Consider the following 21,420-nt stretch of genomic DNA (forward strand, 5'->3'; position numbering starts at 1 on the left):
AACTTCACTGCTCCATAATGTTTCTACCTAATCCTTCAAGTTACTGTTATCCCTTTGACCCAGGATAGACAGTTCTTAAAAGAGAATAATAATCGAGGCAACCTTTTGTACTAGTTCAATTAAACTACTGCTTGGTTTTAAGATGATTCCAGGGGATTTTTTTGGTTTAAGGGCTGTCTCAAGGCAACAGTTTCAGAGGAGTCCATGAGAATTTGAAATTCTATTCTACATTTCCCCCCTTTTGCTCAGGTTTCTTCTCTGGAATATTTAATAAAATATTCAGTAATGGTGACTGGGCATCATGCTGTATTTTTGGTTTCACGTCAAAGGAGACAGTTGTGCATGGAGTCAGTGAGCTACATCCTTTTTCTATTGCTGATGTTTCTTCTCCTGTGGCTCCAGGTGAAGTGTGTTCCCTAGATAGTGACTTGCAAACTTTGAAGATCCCAGGCACCACACAATGAACTAAGAAGTAGAACGGAAGCATTAAACATATTGTTATGCCAATAACAATATTAACTGTAATGTCCCATGAAACTATGACTCGAACCCTCCAAATCAAGGAAATAAATCCCATGGGTGTTTGGTTGCACATAAACATTCTCAAAGCTATTCTTATCTTCCTCCCTTCCTTTTTTTTCTTTTTGGTCATTATCTTAAATATTTCAAACAACTTTAGCTAATCCAACTTTTTCCAGACGTAGAGCTCATTGACATCAATTGCAGTAATTGACTGTGCAACCTATCCTCAGTCAATGCAATATTTTTTAATACTGCTATCCCACTTTATCTCCCTTCCTCCTGTCCCTGGTAACCACTAACTTTTGGTCTCTTTATAATTGCCCTTTCTTGTCTTTTGATAAAAGTAAGGTCGTGCAATATTTGTCCTTTGTGATTGGTTTATTTCACTCAGCTTAAATCTTTAAGTTCCCTCGACAATGTAACATGTTATCAAGACTTAGACTTCATTTCTCCTACTGGCTGAGTATTATTCCATTGTGGATATGTACCACATTTCGTCTATCCTTTCATGCACTGATGGGCAGTTAGGTTATTACAATCTCTAGACTTCTGAACAGGCTGCAATGAACATTGCTATACACGTCTCTTTTTGATTTTCTGCTTTCAATTTGGGGGGGTGTAAAAACTATGAACCTAACAGTGGAATCCTGGCTCAGGTGGCAGTTCTACTTTCAGTTTTTAAAAAACTACCATACTGTTTTCTACAATGCTTTACAGTTTTGAATTCCCACCACCTATGTAGGGGTTACATTTCCCCCCACATAATTGCCAAAACTTGTTATTTTCTGGGATTTTGTGTGTGTTTATTTTTTACCTTATCATGGGAGTGAAATGATATGGCGGTTTTGATTTGCATCTCTCTGATGTGAAGCTGAGCATTTTTTCATTTTTAATGGCCATTTGAATGTCCTCTTTTGGTAAAATGTCCATTCAAGTCCTTTGTCCATTTTATGATTGGTTTATTTATCTATTGTTGTCAAGTTTTTGAGGTTTTATATGTATTTCCATTATTAGGTCCCAGACTGAATATGGTTTCCATAGATATTCTTCCAATTGATAGCTTGTATTTTCAATTTGAGGAAAGTCTTTTGATGCATAAAGTTAAAAAAAACTTTAAAAACCATTTTATTGGGGGTTTGTACAACTCTTATCACAATTCATACACCCATTGTGACAAGCACATTTGTACATTTGTTGCTATCATTTTCTTTTTTTTGTTTCAAATGTATTTTATTTCTTCAATAATGCCATATGTTAATGCATATGTGGTGCTTTTACTTGAATCATTTTAAAAGTTGATTTTGAAACAATTATTACACCACCAGCTGATTTAATTTCTATTCTCTCCATTCCTTTGGGGTAACTCTGCCAACAGGGGACAGGTTCCATTCAATTCCAATTTGTGTTGCTGTGTATGTCCATACAGCAATACAGAAAGTGGCTCCACCAGCTAAAATAGCATTGCCATATTTGTCATGGAAATCAGGTGCCCGTTTCTGGTGGCTATGCCTTGCCATTGCTTGCTGAATGCTTCGCATTTGAAGACGGCTTAGTGCGTTTTTGGCCAAGGGAAACATCGCAAAGAAGTTCACAGAACTGCGGCAACTGCAGCGGCTGGCTCTGGAGAACCCGCATCCGGTACCCTTGCAGAGAGCGCTATCATCATTTTCAAAACAATTTCTTTCTACTTGAGTCCTTGGTATCAGCTCATTTTTTCCCCTTCCCTCCCCCAAACTCTCTCCTTCCTGAATGCGTGATATTTTAATAAATTATTTTTTCATGTCTTACACTGACCAATGTCTCCCTTCATCCACTTTTCTGTTGTCCGTCCCCAGGGAGGGGGTTATATGTAGATCATTGTGATCGGTTCCCCTTTTCTACCCCACCTAACCCTTACCCTCCTGGTATCGCTACTCTCATTATTGGTCCCAAGGGGTTTATCTGTCCTGGATCCCCTGTGTTACCAGCTCTTATCTGTACCAGTGTACATCCTCTGGTCTAGCCGGATTTGTAAGGTAGAATTGGAATCATGATACTGGAGGGGAAGAAGCATTAAAGAACTAGAGGAAAATTGTGTGTTTCATCAGTGCTATATTGCACCCTGACTGGCTTGTCTCCTCCCCACGGCCCTTCTGTAAGGGGATGTCCAGTTGCCCGTCAGTTGCAGACAGATGGCTTTGGGTCTCCATTCTGCACTCCCCCTCATTCACAATGGTATGATTTTTTGTTCTTTGCTGCCTGATAACTGATCCCATTGACACCTCATGATCACACAGGCTGGTGTGCTTCTTCCATGTGGGCTTTGTTGCTTCTCAGCTAGATGGTCATTTGTTGATCTTCAATCCTTTAAGACCCCAGACACTATATCATTTGAAAGCCTGGCACCATCATCTTTCTTCACCACATTTGCTTATGCACCCCCTTTGTCTTTAGCCTCATGTCAGGAAGGTGAGCATCATGGAATGCCATAGAACACAGTGTTCTTGCACTGAGGGTGTACTGGAGTAGAGGCCCAGTGTCCATCTGCTACCTTAATACTAAACCTATAAATATATGCACATATATTTATTTCCCAATTGTCATAAATATATTTACATATGCACATGCCTGTATTTAGACCTCTATAAATGCCTTTGCCTCCTAGTTCTTTCCTCTATTTCCTTTTACTTTCCTCTATGACAATCTAATTTCTCCAGTACTATTTATCAAAGAGATTCTTCTTCCCCCATCTAATGGACTTAGTGCCCTAGTCAAAAAGTCAATTGAACAACCCCAGAGGTTTGTCCTAGAGAGAGTTTGCTGCTCTGGGGGGCTGACCTGGCAGGGCTCAACCATGAAGTCAGATGAATGCTATCCTGAGGTTGATTATGAAATTAGTAGTCGTTGGACTTTGGTTCAGATATCTTGCTTTGAGGCTGTTCAGTGAATGGTAGCCCAGGACTAGGAATTGATTTGACTCCCACTTAATTCTAACCCCAATCTAAGAACAACTAGCTCTTTTTTTTCAATTCATTTTTTTCTTTTTTTACATTTTATTAGGGACTCATACAACTCTTATCACAATCCATACATATACATACATCAATTGTATAAAGCACATCCATACATTCCCTGCCCCAATCATTCTCAAAGCATTTGCTCTCCACTTAAGCCCTTTGCATCAGGTCCTCTTTTTTTTTCCCCTCCCTCCCCGCTCCCCCCTCCCTCATGTGCCCTTGGTAATTTATACATCGTTATTTTGTCATATCTTGCCCTATCCGGAGTCTCCCTTTCCCCACTTCCCTGCCGTCCCTTTCCCAGGAAGGAGGTCACATGTGGGTCCTTGTAATCAGTGCCCCCTTTCCAACCCACTCGCCCTCCACTCTCCCAGCATCACCCCTCACACCCTTGGTCCTGAAGGTATCATCCACCCTAGATTCCCTGTGCCTCCAGCCCTCATATGTACCAGTGTACAACCTCTGCCCTATCCAGCCCTGCAAGGTAGAATTCGGATGATGGTAGTTGGGGGGAGGAAGCATTCAGGATCTGGGGGAAAGCTGTGTTCTTCAGCGGTACTACCTCGCACCCTAATTGACCCATCTCCTCTCCTGAACCCCTCTGTGAAGGGGTCTCCATTGGCCGACACTTGGGCCTTGGGTCTCCACTCTGCACTTCCCCCTTCATTCAATATGGTATATATATAAATATATATATATACACATACATATATACATATACACACATATATCTTTTTTTTTTTGCATGATGCCTTATACCTGGTCCCTTTGGCACCTCGTGATCACACTGGCCGGTGTGCTTCTTCCATGTGGGCTTTGTTGCTTCTGAGCTAGATGGCCACTTGTTCACCTTCAAGCCTTTAAGACCCCAGACACTATCTCTTTTGATAGCCGGGCACCATCAGCTTTCTTCACCACATTTGCTTATGCACCCATTTGTCTTCAGCGATCCTATCATGGAGGTGTGCAGTCAATGATATGATTTTTTTGTTCTTTGATGCCTGATAACTGATCCCTTCGGGACCACTCGATCACACAGGCTGGTGTGTTCTTCCATGTGGACTTTGTTGTTCTGAGCTAGATGGCCGCTTGTTTATCTTCAAGCCTTTAAGACCCCAAACGCTATTTCTTATGATAGCCGGGCACCATCAGCTTTCTTCACCACATTTACTTGTTCACCCGCTTTGTCTTTAGCGGTTGTGTCAGGAGGGTGAGCATCATAGAATGCCAATTTAATAGAAGAAAGTATTCATGCATTGAGGGAGTGCTTGAGTAGAGGCCCAAGGTCCTTCCGCCACCTTAATGCTTAACCTATAAATATAGACACATCGATCTATTTCCCCATCCTCCTATATATATTTGCATATGTACATGTCTTTGTCTAGATCTTCATAAATGCCCTTTGACTCCTAGCTCTTTCCTCCATCTCCCTTGACTTTCCTCCTGCCCTACTACCATGCTTCATCGCCACCTGGGCTAGAGTATACCTCTTCTCTATGCAACCTTACCCTTAATCATTCCCCACCAGGCCTGCCATTCCCCCCTCTCTACCATTTGGGGTCCCATGTTGTTCACTTGTCCCTGTGTTTGTTAACCCCACTTCCTTACCCCCCTGCCTCCCCACCCAAAGTCCCCCCGGAACTGTCGGTCCCATTGTTTTTCCTCCAGATGGTTCATCCAGCCTGTCCTATTCAGACAGCCCTGTGGAGACACTAACATGCACAAAAAGAAGACAGAGGAAAACAAAGCAACAGTATACAACCAGACGACAAAACAACAAAAACAAACCACTGACAAAGAACAAAACAGAACACTTCACAAGAGAAAAGCTTGTAGTTAGTTCAGGGATCGTTTGCTGGCCCTTAGGAGCGTTTTCCAGCTCTTAGGGCATAGTCCCACTCAATAGTCACTCTCATGAAGAGATCCCTGAAGTTATGGGTGCTATAGCAAAGTATGATGAAGAAACCAGATGGTGTCCAGCTATCAGAAAGAATAGTGTCTGGGGTCTTTAAGTTTTGTCTTCAAGCAAGCAGTCATCAAAGTGAGTTGTCAACTAAATCGACATGGAAGAAGCACACCAGTCTGGTATGACCCAAGAATTGTAAACAATAAAATCCAACTCCAAAGGAGGGAACAGTTTCAGAGCGTAAATTATAAGCACCCAATTTACAAAAGACTATGGATGACAGTGGAAGTCCAAAATCCATTTGCGGGGTCTCCACATGAATTCAGCCTCCAGTGCATCCCCTCTGACGCTAGTCCAGGCATGTGAAGAGCCTTGCTTTCAGACAGAGAGCAGTGTAAAGTCTATTACGGCAGATGGAGTTAGGTTACAATGTAAGACCTCATCATTTGATCTCCCTTTTGGCTCATTTCAAAATTGTTTCCATTTTTAATATCTTCTGCTTACTTTTTGTTTCTATTTCATAAGTTTTATTAACATACCTTACACATTCCAATATATCCATTCACATACAATTCTGTTAAATCCCATTGGGTGGTGTTATACAATCATCAATGCTATCAGATACTCTTTCTCCCTCCCCATTCCCCAACTCCTCCTATACCCACAATGGACTACCACTCCTGTCAATTTCTCAGAGGAGTCATCCATCTTGGCCTTCATGTACCAAATGATCCTAAATATACAAATTAACATACGCAAATCTAACGATGAATGAGGTAAGACACATACACCTTATGAGTAAAGGGAGGAAATATTAAAGAACTAGAGGATAGTTCTGTGGTTCATCAGTGCCATACCATACCCTGGGCTCTATCATCCATTCTGTGTGGCCCTTCTGAGAGGGGCTGTCCAATCACCTTGCAGGTGGATTTTGGGTCTCCGTGGCATCCACGCCCCTTCACATCAAATTGGTTGTGTGTTGTTGGACTTCTGATAGTTTTTCCCCTTGACACTTCATGATCACACAGGCTGGTGTGCTTCTTCCAAGTGGGCTTTGTTGCTTCCCTACTAGATGGCTTACAAGCCTTTTAAGACCCCAGGCACTATGTCATTTTTTTTAAATCATTGTATTGGGGGTTCTTACAGATATTATAACAATCCATAAATCAATTATATCAAGTGAACTTGTACATGTTGCCATTATCATTTCAAAACATTGTCTTTCTACTTGAGCCCTTTGATATCAGCTCTTTTTTCTCTTCCTCCCCCAACCTCCCACCCCTGTGAACCCTAAATTTTATATATATATATATATATATATATATATATATATATATATATATATATTTCATATCTTACACCATCTGCTATGTCCCTTCACTCACATTTATGTTATTTGTCCCCCAGAGGGAGAGTGTTTAAATATCTATCATTGCTGTCAGTTCCCCTTTTCTCCCCTTCCCCCACCACCCTCCCCAAACCCTCATGGTAACACTATTCTTATTACTATTTCTGAGAGGTTTATCTGTCCTGGAATCCATGTGTCAAAAGGACTTATCTGTACCAATGTACATATTCTGATCTAGAAGGATTTGTGAGGTAGAACTGAGGTCATGATAATGGGGAAGGAGGAAGCATTAAAGAACTAGAGGAAAGTTGTGTCTTTTGTTGGCACTATGCTGCACCCTGGTTGAATCGTCCCTTCTGTGTGACCCTTCTGTGAAGGAATGTTCAATTGTCTACAGATGGGGTCTTGGTATTCATTCTGACCCATTTCTTTTACATAGATATAATTGTTTGTTTTGGGTCTTCAGAAACCTGATCCTGTTGACACCTTGTGATCACACAGGCTGGTGTGGTTCTTCCATGTGGGCTTTGTTGCTTCCCTGCTAGCTGGGTACCATTAGCTTTCTTCACCACATTTGCACCCATTTTGTCTTCAGTGCGTGTTCTGCTTTCTTTTTGATTGAGGGGTTTTACTCTGCTTTCTTTCCTTTTTTTCCCCTTGTCTGATTTTTTTTTGCTTTGTTTGTTTGCTTCCTGTTTACGTTTTGTATGATTTTCTGTATATAAAATCCAAAGCAACCCCCCCTAAAAAAACTCACTGCCATGGAGTTGATGCTAACTCATAGTGACCCTATAGGATAGGGGAGTGAGTTTCAAAGACTGTAACTCTTTATGGAAATAGAAAGTCCCTTCTCTTTCCTACAGAGTGGCTGGTGGTTTCAAACTGCTGACCTTGTGGATCACAGACACACCCACTACACTACCAGGGCCCCTTATATGAAATCCAGGATAGGTAACTCAATAGAGACAGTAACTGGGTTAACAGTTACCTAGGGGCATGGCACGGTAGGTTAGGGAGAAATGGGGCACTGACAACAATGAACAGAAGAAAATGTTCTGAAACTGATTGTGGTGATGATCGCACAATTCTTTTTAATATGATGAATGTGTATCATATGTGAAGTAATGCCAATACAATTATTTTTTAAAAAATCAAATTGAATGCAAATGTGTGAGTTTATTTCTGGTCTCTCAATTTTATTCCATTGGTCTTTGTGTCTATTTTTATACCAATACCAAGTTATGGTGTGTTTTTAAATTAGGAAGTGTGAGTTCCCCTGCTCTGTTCTTCTCTTTGAACATTGTTTCAGTTATTGAGGCCCTCTTGCCAGTCCATATAAAGTTGAGGGTTGGCTTCCCATTCTGTGAAGAAGGCTGTCGGAATTGTGATTAGGAGTGCAGTGAATATAGACTGCTTTGGGGTGATACTGACACCTTAACAATATTTAGTCTTGTAACATGAAACCCCTTTCCATTTATTTAAATTTTCTTTAATTTCTTTTAGCAGTGTTCTATAGTTTAATTGCATAACTCCTTCACATCCTTGGTTAGATTTACTCCTTAGTGCTTGATTCTTTTATATGCTATCATAAATGGAATTATTTCCATAATTTCCATTTCATATTTCTCTTTGCTGATGTATAAAAACCCAGTGGATGTTTGTGGATCTTGCAGCATGTAATTTTGCTAAATTCCATTAACTCTAGAAGTTTTCTTGTAGTCTCGTTGGGATTTTCTCTATATAGATTCCACAAATAGATATAATTTTATTTCTTCCTTTCCACACAGGAGACCTTTTTAATGTTTTTCTTTTCTTATTTCTCTGGCTAGGACCTCGGTTGAATACAATATTAGTGGTAAGACCTGGTGTCCTTGTCTGAATCCTAATTTCAATGGGAGAACTCTTACTTAGTCTTCCTCCTTTAAGAAATGTTGACTACTGGCTTTTGTATATGCCCTTAATCAATCTACCCCAATTTTCTCAAGGTTTTCACCAAATTTTATCAAATACCTTTTCTGCATCCATAGAGATGATCAGATAATTTTTCCCTTTGTCCTATTGATATATTATGATATATTACACTGGCTGATTTTCTCTTATTTATCCATCTTTGCACGCCTGGGACAAATAAAAGTCATGGTGTATGACTTTTTAAACTGCTGTTAAATTCTGTTGAGTTTTTCTTCTGTATTCATAAGAGATATTGGCCTGTAGTTTTTTCATGATGTATCTTTGAGTACCCAGTTATATTTGCTTCATAAAATGAATTAGAAAAAAATTTCTTCCTTCCTTATATTTTGGAAAGGTTTAAGCAGAATTAGTGTAAAGTCATCTGTCTAAGACTTTTTAATTGTTATTGGGAGGTTTTTGTTTTTGTTTTGTGTGTGTGTGTGTGTGTGTGTGTGTGCATGCGTGCGTGTGTGTGCTTTGGGTAAAAGTTTGCAGAGCAAGTAAGATTTCCATAACATTTTTTTTCATGACATTAGTTGCAATTCTCTCAATGTGGTAACAATCTCCTCACGTCTTCCCTGTGTTTCTTGCTTCCATTTGTTCTTTTCTGCCTCTTCCTGCCCTCTGGTTTTTGCTACTAGATAAATGGTACCCTTTTTGTCTTTGGGGAATGGAGGGGGGTGGACTGAAAAATAATTCCCAGTAGTGGGTTCAGCTCCTGGTTTTCAGGGTGTCTATGGGGTTATAGTCTTGGGGGTTCCACCATTCTCTATGAGACCTGTTAGCTTGATCTTTTTTCAAATGGTTTTAAGTTTTGTTCTACATTTTTTCTCCACTATACCCAAGACCTTATATTGTGATCCTTACCAGAGTGATCATTAGTGGTATTGGGCACCATCTATTTCTTCTAGTCCCAGGGTACTGGAGACTGAGGTTTATGTGGTCTATTAGTCCTTTGAATTATTTCCTTGAGTGCCTGATTTCCTTCACTCATATTTGTTCCACACAGGAAGAGAACAATAGGTGCTTCTTAGATGGAAGTTCATAAACTTTATTTTTGCCATTTAGAACTCAAAACAGTTCCATATCCAGTACACTCTTGGTTAAAGACTAAAGATTAGTACGTTCTGGAAAGGAACCAGAGTATAAGTTCATAAATTTTTTTAACTTCTGTCACTACTTGTCATAGTAGAATGTAGAACAGTGTTTTTGTGGCCAATATCATACCTGTTGACCTAGATGTCCTCCAAGACTATCATTTAAGTTCCCAAGTTCAGTGACCCATTCTTTCAAAGTGTTTGGTTATATAACTAAGAAGTTTTCATAACTTTTCCCTAGTATACTCTACTATATACATGGATATGTTTGCAGAAAATGCCAATACATAAATTGAAATATTCTCTGCCAAATACACATATGTCCCTCCCCTCCATGGGTATAGTCCCAATTCACCACCCCACATCTGTTTAGCTGACATGTCTACCTATGTATTCATTCATAGATTATTGTTTGCTATCATCTTTATTGCAAGATTGTATATGTAATGGTTATTTTTTATGTACTGTTAAGTAAAAAAGTACTATTACTAAAGACCCAGTTCATACAGACATGGGTTTATTCTAAACAAAATATGTTTAAGTATGTCTCTGATTAGTGGATGGTTGTCAAGTTCTCTCAGTAATATACTTGTCTTGGTCTTATTAGAGTGTTTTTTGTTGTTGTTTTTAAAAGATACTTTTGGTGCTATCAAATAAAATGATTTTGAGGTCAGGGCTAATAACAGATTTTTAACAAAACTCAAATGAATATCTTACCAAATCATTGAAGCTTTGCAAAAAGTTTACTGGAATGCTTCCCCATATAAAACAATATACTTTTTTTAGACAGACCAAGTGTTTAATGGAAGACCAGGACGACCTCAAAGATCAATTCAAAGCAGAAAGGTCAACTCAGAAGTTACACCATTTTTTTTTAGGATTCCAATGAGATACTCTTGGTAGATTTTCTCAAAGGACACAGACAATTATGGGGCTTATGATGAAGGAGTTGTAAGAAAAGAGGAAACTATGTTAGTTACAGAAAGGCCAGGAAGGTTGTGTCGAGGAATTTTTTTTCCATCATGACAATGCACCTGCTCATTTTTCAAGGAAAGTAAAGACTGACTTACAATAATTCCTTTGTGAAACCTTACTCCAGCCACCTTCCAGGTCTGATCTTTCCCCTTCAGATTTCTTTTTGCTTCCCAAACTCAATGAGCATTTCAAAGGAACACAATTTTAGTCCCTTGAGGATGCCACAATTGCCATTTGATTGACATGGTGTCAATCAAAGAATGCAAAATTCCTGAAGGAAGGGTTAAAGAGATGAAAGCCTCGCCTTCAGAAGAGTGTAGACCTACATGGAGGATATGCCAAGAAATAATAGCTTCAGTTTTAATATTTTTGCTTAATAAAGATTTCTATGCTTTTGTAATAACTTTTACCTACTCTCATATTTTACCTTTGTTGCCTGTGGTCCTCGTGCCCTTCCTAGTGTCTACCTTTGCTTTAATGGTAATCTGCTGACCTCTCCCTTACCATAATTGCCTTTCCCTTCACCCAGGTTAAAGAGCCCAGGTAGTGTAGTGGATTACACATTGAGCTGATAATCGCAAGACTAGCAGTTTGAACCTACTGGCCTCTTCTCAGGATGTGTTTTTCTGTTCCTGCAGTTGTTGAAACCACCAGCCACTCTGAGGGAGAAAGATGAGAACTCTACTCCCATAAAGAGTTACAGTCTCAGAATCCTGTGGGGTCAATTCTACACTGGCCTACAGGGTCGCCATGAGTCAGAATTCACTGCGTGAGAAGGGTTAATAGACTTGGAAACCCAAAGGGGCAGTTCTGTTCTGTCCTGTAAGGCCACTATGAGATGGAATTGACTCCTCCCTTTTAAGAATTTGTTGTTTTCATGCAGGCCTCATCTAGTTTGTTGTCATACTGCTGCTCATAATCGTCTATCATAAATCTCCAATCTTGCAGTTTGCAGTCTAACACTTACCGGCAGTTCCACTGGGGCTCCTTAGTCATTAGGGAGATACAAATAAAAATAAAATGGCCATAATAAAACAACAATAAACAAAAACAGAAAAGTGTTGCGGAGGATGTAGAGAACAGAGAAATTAGAACAATTATCTAATTGCTGGTAAGAAAGCAAAATGGTATAGCCACCATAGGAAGCAGTTTGGAGCATCCTCAAAAGTTAAACATAGAATTGCCATACAATCCACCAATTCCAGTCCTAGGTATATATCCCAAAGAATTGAAAGCAGGAACATAAAACAGATACCTGTGTACCAATGTTCATTTGCAGAACTGTTTACCAAGCCACAAGATGCAAACAACCTAAATGTCAAATGACTAGATAAGCAAAAGGTGGTATCTCGTTGACAGTGAATATTACTTTGTCATAAGGAGAAACAAAGTGTTGCCAAGTTCTACAACATGGGCGCACCTTAAAAACATCATGCTGAGTGAAATAAGTCAAATACAAAAGGACAAATATGGTATAAACCATTTGCATAAAATATCTAGGATAGACAAATCACTGACGCAAAAAGTAGGCTAGTGAGGAGGGCTTAAGAGGAGAAATAGAGAGTTATTGTCTAACAGGAATAAAGTTTCTGTTTGGAGTGATTAATACTGTCTCTTTTCACCCCTAGTGAATGTGAAATAATATGCACTGTACTTTCTGGTGTATCTGAATTACTTTTTCATCATTGTAAATTGATTATTTAATAAAGAAAAACCAGTAGAGTGGCTGGTGTGAAGGATAACGGAATGGTAGGAATTCAGACAGAGACTAGGTGTGTGTTGCAGATGTCCCCCAAAGAGAGAATCAAGTCTATCATAAAGGGATGGCTGGGGCATGGGACATGGTGGTAGAAGGGCTGGGGACCATGTTAGAGGTCAAAATAAATATCACATGGAATCAGTCCATGCAGTGTCAGTTCTGGGGACTCCCTCACACAAGAGCCAAACTCCCATTGAGAAACTGGCAAAAATTAGAAAGTAGGTCCTGCTAATTCAGGGGAAACATATTTGCTGGGTAATTTTGGACCAGTCCTTTTCTGTCTTTGACTTGTTGTTATTAGGTGCCATCTAGTTGGTTCTAAGCCATAGTGACCCCACACATAACAGAAGAAACACTGCATGATCCTGTGCCATCCTCACTTACTCAAAGTCCCAAATCTAGGCGGTAGCACAGGTGAAAGCTAAGCCCAACTAGGTCCGACCCCTACATTTTATGCTCCCTGACAGGCTATCCATCCCTTAGAGATGCTTCTCCCAACATTATGCCAGATCCCAGAGACCGGGTGCTAATGCTATTGCCAGTCTCCAGAAGTTTTACTAGAACCTCTGTCCATTAATCTTCAAAGCCCTTGTAAGTTCTCACCTGCTTTTGTAAATTGCTCTAGCATCCATTTCCCATGTGAGATGAAGGTCACCCAGGCAGGATAAAGAGATTTGATCAAGAAAGGGCAAAGGTGTGGTCCTTTGTTGTTTTGAGCTTTCTGACCTAGAATGGGCAGAATAAAAACGAGACCATAATTACACTCTTCTGTGGGTGGAAGATTTTGTTCATAGGTATACCAGAGGGCAGGCCGAAACAATTAATTTCCCATTAGTAGCTCATCTTCTGGCCTACAATCCCTTGTATGCTGTCTGATTAGTCCCAAAGTCTAACTCACACAGGGTTCCCTCCAGCTGAAGAAATCAGTCCTCTAACTCCTAAGCTTGGTTTGAGGTCCTCTATGATGTTTCTCTATCACTGTTTGCAAATGCTTCCTGTCCTGTACAAAGGTACTCACTGTACCTTTCTCCTTTTGAGTAAGAATCTCCCCTTTTTCTTTGGAGAACTCTTTGTTCACACACAAAACTTGTATCCTTTCATGGAACCACCTTCCTGACTACAGAAATTAATTAAAGGGTGGTACAGGACCTAAGCTAACTTCATTGCAACGTTCAATGGAACTTCTCTGCTAGCTGTAGCAACTCCCTCAATTTCTTTTGATCGCACATGGCCCTTATCTGCTCTTTTAGGGTGACTACCTTGGAATATAGTGATTCTTATGATTTGTGAGATTTTCTCAAGCCTGCTTCCACCGATGCTCCATTTTTTCAAGAGCTCAGTTTTAACAAGTATTTTACTACTTCTTACATGCAGGCATTTTGTTATACTCTGGGGATATGGAATTGGATAAGATATAGTCCCTTGATAAAAGAATGAATGAAAATGCTCCTCTGGGTCTTACCTAGTTTACCATTGGGGATTCAAGGCAAAGAAAATAATAAAAATAGAAATAAAGTCCAAAGTCTTTTTCCTGATATTCAAGACCTTCCAGGATCTCTTTCTAATTTCAGCTCCCCCTAGACACACTCTTATCTCCAGCCAGACTGCACTCTGTATTGTCTTTAGATGCTCCAACCTGTGCCCATCTGTGTGTGTTTGTCCGGGCTGTGGCCTTCTCCTTCAGGTTCTCTCTTCCTCTTTGCTTCCTGGGCAACTATCTTCCTTCATCTATTTCGCTCTCTCTTTCTCTTTTGCCCTCTCCCTTCTGCTTCCCTCTTTCTCCATCTTCCACTCTCTCTTCCCCTTTCCTTCCTCTTAGTACTCCCTGAGCTCTCTTTGGACACTTTTCTCCCTCCATCCACCTTAATCCTTAATTTTCCTCTTTTTATTTCCTCCACCCCCTATCCCACCTTTCCTTTCTCTCTATGCCAGGGACCTGCCCATGACCTTCATAGATGGGCACAGTTCCCTCCCCCTGGAGCCAAAAGACAGGATAAGACAAATCTAAATTCAATAGCTTCTAGAGGTCATCACAAGAAGCCCTTGAAGAGGGGTGGAAAAGAGACAGGGAGAGGGAAAGGTGAAGGCAGAGAAGAGGTTGCCTAGCGATTGCTGGTCAATCAATAGAGAGCATAACATCAGTCATCTTCCTCCAAGCCACCCAGATCTCCTTCCCTTTTCCTTCCTAGGATCACAGAGTTATGCAAAGTCAAAGGAACAAACCTCCTTGAAATTTATCTACATTCTGCCTCTATCGTCTTGCAACTGGTAAACTGAGGCACAGCTAGGGAAAGGAGGCACAGAAAGGGGAAGCAGCCAGTCAATGTTACCTGGAAAGTTAGTGGCTTATCAAGAACTGGAATAGGCCACAAGTGACCCATCAGTTGTACCATTGTGTCTTCCTTTCTCTCTTCATTAGTTCCTCTTCTCTTACCCTCACTCCTACCGTCAAGTTTGGGATAACATTTAAGGATTCCTAATAAACTCTGAATGAGTGCTGGGATCAATGAAGTAGGGGTCGAAAGGGAAAAAACCAACACCTGGGGAAGTCGGACTCTATAAATTGTAGGGGCTTATTTGATGGTGAGAGCCCTGGTGGTAGAAGGATTACACGTTGACCTGTTAACTGTTAGATCAGCAGCTTGAAACCACCAGCAGTTCCTCAAGAGAAAGATGGGACTTTCTAATCCCATAAAGAGTTATAGTCTCAAAAAAAAAGTGCTATAGTTTCAGAAACCCACAGGGGGCAGTTCTATCCTGTTTTATAGAGTTGCTATGAGTCAGCATCAACTTGATGACAGTGAGTTTGGTTTGGGCTATTTGACAATAGGGGGAGAGGAAGTGTCCATTTAGGATATCAGGAAGACCAGTCTTTCAGGAGAGCTCTGTTACCGAGCCTGGTTAAAGGATGCTGTTTTCAGCAGCAGGTCATCCTAGCAGGAATCCTCCCAGCCTAGCTGGCAGCCTGGAGGCGCTACCTCACTTCAACAGTTGGTAGACTAGATGTAAAGCAGAGGCCACTCAGTCACAGATTGTCCAGGCCTGCTAGTGGAGGTGGCTGGAGGCAGGGGGTAGGGAAAGGTTTCCAGCAGCTCTGCTTTCAGTCCTGTTCCTCCTTTCCACAAAGAGCCACTGTCTGAGCACAGAAGGACTCTGGAGGGAGGCCTCCCAAGGTGCTCAGCAACAGGGCCAGGTTTCATCATGCTGGGACTCTGGGCCAAGTAAACATCAGGGTAGGAACAGGCCCAGCACTTCCTGCAGACAGGCTTCTGACTTCAGGCGGACTCTGTGGCGTCTTCACTCAGGGCTTTCCCCCAGGCTCTGAGGGCCAAGACCACTTGCCCAATTTTATTGACAAAGAAAAAGGGTATCTAGGGTGGGGAATGGGCTTTATCCTAGTCCACTTCCCATCATGCCTTCAAGACATAAGTTTTAGAAGAAAAAAAATTTAATGAGCTAGAAGTCAGGGAAGACTCCTGAAGGAAGTGTGATTGAAGTTTAACTTGATGTTTACGTAGCATGTCTACAAATGGACAGGAAGGAGACATTCCAGGCAGAGAGGACAGCAAACAAGGTGTAGACTCTGGAAAACAGGAACATTCAGGGTCAATAAAGAGTAATCTAACTGAAGTAGAGAGTATAGGAGAGGTTGGGAAATAATTCTGGGAAATTTGGTAGGCCATTAAACGGCCACGTCTTAACGGTGGCCAGGCTGAGGAGTATCGAAGTTTCTGAGAAGGGCAGTGAAGGAGTAAAAGCAGTATTTGAGGAAGTGTAGGCTGAAGATGTTGTGAAAGAAGTCTTAGATTGAGTCCTTACACTCTGAATAAACATCGGCTACTTTTGGCCGCTAAAACCTAGTTTCTTCAACTTTAAAATAAAAGGATTATATTTTGAAGTCCTTTTTCATTTCTAAACGCAAGGATTCTCTGTTGAGGCTATCGGGACTATATAGAATGAATGGAGGGTTGCAAGGGCAAAATGGTGGCTGTGGCCACATCCCAGATGCCTCAGGGCTGTCTCTCTATGGGAAGCCCAGAACTGTGGAATGGTCATTACTACCACCATTCCTGCTGCCCGACACCCTGGTTAAGTTCTCTCCTGTTTTAAAAAGCTTTATTTTGTGGATAGCTGTGAATATATATATCACAAATTTTATTTCAGGAAAGAATGTATTATGGTTTAAAAAGAAAAAAAGATTTCCCTCCCTCCTCTAGCTCCCTAGCTCCAGCCACCCATTTATCTCCCAACTGTTAGTAGTACCTTGAGTATTCTTCCAGAGATATTTATGCATATATAAGTCTGCACCTGTAGGAAGTCTGCACCTGTATCAAGATTATTTTTCTTTACGCAAATGGGAACATACTAGACATACTGTTCTGCAGCTTGCTTTATTTAGCTTAGAAATTCTGGGGATTTTTCTTCAATTTTTCACTGTAAAATAGGTGTCATATAAAATTTGACATTTTATGAGGAGTTGATACCAAGGGCTCAAGTAGAAAGCAAATGTTTTGAGAATGATGATGGCAATAAATGTACAAATGTGCTTGACACAATGGATGTACATATGGATTGTGATAAGAGTTGTACGAGTCCCCAATAAAATAAAAAAACTTGATATTTTAACCATTTTTATGTGTACAATTCAATGGCACTAATTATATTCACAATGCAGTGCAACCATCACAACCCTTTATTTCCCAAACTCTCATCACCTCAAACAGAAACTTTATATTAGGCAATAACTCTTTATTCCCCCCCCCTCCTATTTGATAACCATTCATCCATCTTCTGTCTTTATGCATTTGCTTGCTACTATTGTTGGATGCCTGGGCTCATAGGGCCCCATGAACAATAGAACAAAATACTGCCTGCTCCTGCACCATCCTTCAACCATTAACTGTTTGAGTCCATTGTTGGAGCTACTGTGTCGATCCATCACTTATATGGGCTTCCTCTTTTTTCTGACTCTCCAGCAGACATGATGTCATTTTCCAGGGACTAGGTTCTCCTAATAACATGTCCACAGTACGTGAGACTTTGATTCTACAGTGCAATTTTCTTCCATGCCAGATTTGTTCATTCTTCTGGAAGTCCATGATATTCAACAGCTCTTTGCCAACACCGTAATTCAAATGTATTGATTGTTCTTTAGTCTTCCTTATTCGCTGTTCACCTTTCCCATGCATATGAGATGATTTAAATACCATGACCTGGGTCAGGCTAACTTTAGCCCTCAAAGAGTAACATCTTTGCTTTTTAACATTAAAAGAAGTCTTTTGCAGCAAACTTGCCCAAAGCAAGACGTCATTTCTTTGCCATGGGTGTTGATTATGGAAAGCAAGCCAGGTGTAGATGGAAAGCAGAAATATTTGAAATATTATTTCATGATGCAGCTTATTGGTCCACTTGTGAGATTTTTGTTTTATGTTGAGATGTAATCCACACTAAAGGCTGTAGTTTTCATCAGTAAATGCTTTAAGTCCTCTTTGCTTTCAGCGAGGTTGTGTCATCTGCATATCACAAAGCCTCCAACCCTGATGCTATTTTCTTCCTCATGCCAGGGTAAATCAGAAAGTTTGCTATAAGATCATAAAAACCAAAACCAAACCAAACTCATGAAGGCGATGCCAACACATAGCAACCTTATAGGACAGGGTAGAAGTGCTCTTGTGCGTTTCCAAGACTGTAACTCTGTATGGGAATAGAAAGCCCCATCGTTCTCTTGAGGAGTGGCTGATGGTTTCGTACTGCTGGCCTTGCAGTTAGCAGCCTAATGTGTAACCACTACACCACCAGAGCTCCACAACGTCATAGACACCTTATTAAACACACAATAAACCAAAATGTGAAGCTACTGTTTCTTGACACATCATCCATCTAGATCAGCGTTTCTCAACCTCCCTAATGCCGCAACCCTTTAATACAGTTCCTCGTGTGGTGGTGACCCCCAACCGTAAAATTATTTACATTGCTATTTCATAACTGTAATTTTGCTACTGTTATGAATCAGGCAATCCCTGTGAAAGGGTAGTTCGACGCCCCCAAAGGGGTCTAGACCCACAGGTTGAGAACCGCTGATCTAGATAGCTACACTTCTGTGGGCAGTGTTTTCTTCTAACTTTTCCCTGAAGATTTCTCACTCTACCGTTTATATCACATCAAAATTGCATTGTTAAAGGGCTCAAATCATGTTTCTTTAAAATGCTCTTTGAGTTTGGACAACAAAACAGAAGTCTGAAGCAGTAAGATCAGGACTGGAAGGTAGATGGGGTATGGTTTCCCAATTAAACTCACCTAGGGAAGCCCTTGTTACCCTTGAAGAATGAGCAGGTACATTGTAATGAGGAAAAACTCCTCAGTACACCTTTCTGGATCCTTTCCTCTACATAGTTTTCAATTTTGTTAAAAGTCCTGCATAGTAAGTCCTAGTGGTCATTTTGTGCCCTTCAAGAAAATCTATCAAGATCAACCCTTGGGATGCCAAAAATATGCCCATAACCTTCTAGGATGACCTCTTTTCCTTAAATTTAACTAGACTAGAAGATCCCCTTCAGTAGCATATTACTGAACTTGTCTGCAGTCTTCTACTGATCACAGAGACTTGTTTAAACATGTTTTGTTTAAAACTGAAACCTGAGGAGCAATATTCTTTTATTTACCACCATAAAGTCCAGCTTCTGATGTTATTTGCTCAACATACAGATTGGATAAGTATGGTGAAAGGATACAACCCTGATGCACAGATTTCCAGATTTTAAACTTCATCTTTCTGGATTTTAAACCATATAGCATCCCCTTGTTCTGTTTGAGTCTTTCTTGGTCTATGTTAGCTTCCACATGAACACAGTAACATTTTAGAATTCTTATTTTTTGCAATGTTATCCATAAATTGTTATAGTTCATACAAATGCCTTTGTACTGCCATTAAAATACCTTTCTGCAGGGTAGTGGGGAAAGTGAGGGAGGGGATAGAGGGGAGATGATATCAAAGAGTTCAAGAAGAAAAAATGTATTGACAATGATAACAGCAATTGTACAATTGTGCATGATCTAATGGAACTATGGATTGTAATTATATCTGTAAGAGCTTTTAATAAAATGTTAAAACAACAAAACAAAAAACCCACCTTTCTGGTAGTCTCTGCTTTCAGCCAAGATCCACCTGACATTCCTTATTCCACATCCTCCTCTGAATTCAGCTTCGAGTTTCTGGCAGTTCCCTGCCAACATCCTGCAGCAATCATTTTAAAAAATATATATCTTTAGCAAATGGTACTTGTGTGTGGTATTAATGATATTGATAATTTCTCCATTCTGTTGAATCACTTTTCTTTGGAATGGGCACAAACATAGATATCTTTCTGTACTTAATAACTACTTACTGAATGAAGGAATGAGGTACAAGTGCTGTGGGAGATTTGTTGCTGTCTCTTTTCAGAGCCTCCTGGGAGCCCTTGCCTGCAGAAGCCCCACTGCCCACCTTGACTGAGATCCAATCTTATGTTCTGAAAGCCCTTGGGAGCTGAGCTGTTCATTTCCTCCCATTCTTCCCTTGGCTTGTTATGAAATCAATAAGGCAGCCGGGCCCCTGTTATTTATGGAGAGAGCTCAATTGAGATAAGCTAGCCCAGTGCTTTCATTTTATTAGTATTAATAGCAGTAGTTATCATTCATAGCACACCTATATGCCAGTGGAATGCTTGCTGTCTCCCACTCTCCCAACCTCCCAACCAATATTTTCCTTCCTCCCTGTTCTGGGGTAGTCATTCCATGCGGTGTAGGTGGTGGTGCGCGCACACAAACACACACACTCACACACACACACACACACAAAAGATTGAAATTCAAGAGCCGATCTAAGGTCTCCACGCATCCCTTTTCACAGAGCAGCAAACCACAGGTTTCTCCAAACACAGAGGCACAAACGGTTCTCAGGGCCGCGTATTGTGCGGGGCACCCACACACGAGTCCAATTCCTCTTGTCTTTTACAGGAGGAGATCAAGGACCTTGGGGTTCCAGCATCCTCTTCGGTTGCAGCACCTCTTAAATGGCTCCTCACCTGGCCTCTGCTCCTGCTGCTTGCTTCACACACCTCCCCACCCCACCCCCCATACTCCTTTTTCTTTGGTTCCCTGGGTTTCCCACCCTCCTGCCCCCCCCCCCCGAGAATTTCTGGAGTCAGCTTCAGTTGGGCAGCTAGCTACCATCGGACAGGCCATCTGATTGAGCCCCTCTTCTGGCTTGTCTGAGGTGCGGAGGGCAGACGCAGACCGGCAGACGGCCGTGGCCAGCTATCGCGTCAGTCAGGCCGAGTGGGACAGACAGACGTGGGCAGACACATTGGCTGGTGGTCTGGCCGTCTGAGGCGGCCACCAAAGCGCACCGGGGAGAGACAGGCTGACTCAGCCAGCCAAGCCCACTGGGGCGGCCGAAGCGGCCGGCGAACCCAACCTGTCAGACACCCCGTCTGGGGGCCTCTGTCGGGCACGGCTGTCGACAGTCCGCCGCGGGGGTCAGTAAGACAACAGTGGTCAGTCAGGTGGGTCAGGCCCACCCCCATCGAGTCAGAGTCGGTCTGTCCTAATGGGACTGACGCAGGGATGAGGGGAAGGATGCAACCAGCCAGGACACCTCGGTCAGTCAGGCACGCATGGTCGCGGTGGGCCAGAGACAATTTGTCAGGTGCTGCACGGCCACACCCAGTCGGGCCCAGAGGCTGTCCGTCACGCGGACATTCCGTCTCGGTCTGTCAGACACTCGAGCACTCTGCGGCTGGTCGGGCATAGCCAGGCCGATTCGGGCTATCAAGCGGTGATGGCGCCCGTCGACAGAGGGATACGGTCGGTTAGGCAGATGCAGCCCG

General features: G+C 41.6%; 1 protein-coding gene and 1 long non-coding RNA gene across 2 annotated transcripts; both read right to left on the reverse strand.

The window, feature by feature from the left end:
- Positions 1-365: 365 nt before the first annotated feature.
- Positions 366-19,834, reverse strand: LOC142462260 (uncharacterized). The gene is made up of 3 exons (XR_012787249.1): positions 19,684-19,834; positions 13,157-13,279; positions 366-465 (listed from the first exon to the last, which is right to left on the reverse strand). It is a non-coding gene; the product is annotated as an uncharacterized LOC142462260 (long non-coding RNA).
- LOC142422386 (cytochrome c oxidase subunit 7B, mitochondrial) lies at positions 1,800-2,149 on the reverse strand. The gene has a single exon (XM_075527779.1). It carries the CDS (start codon positions 2,097-2,099, stop codon positions 1,860-1,862), a length of 240 nt encoding a protein of 79 aa, XP_075383894.1. The 5' UTR covers positions 2,100-2,149; the 3' UTR covers positions 1,800-1,859.
- Positions 19,835-21,420: the final 1,586 nt, after the last annotated feature.

Source organism: Tenrec ecaudatus, chromosome 12, assembly GCF_050624435.1.
Source record: "Tenrec ecaudatus isolate mTenEca1 chromosome 12, mTenEca1.hap1, whole genome shotgun sequence".
Lineage (NCBI taxonomy): Eukaryota > Metazoa > Chordata > Mammalia > Afrosoricida > Tenrecidae > Tenrec > Tenrec ecaudatus.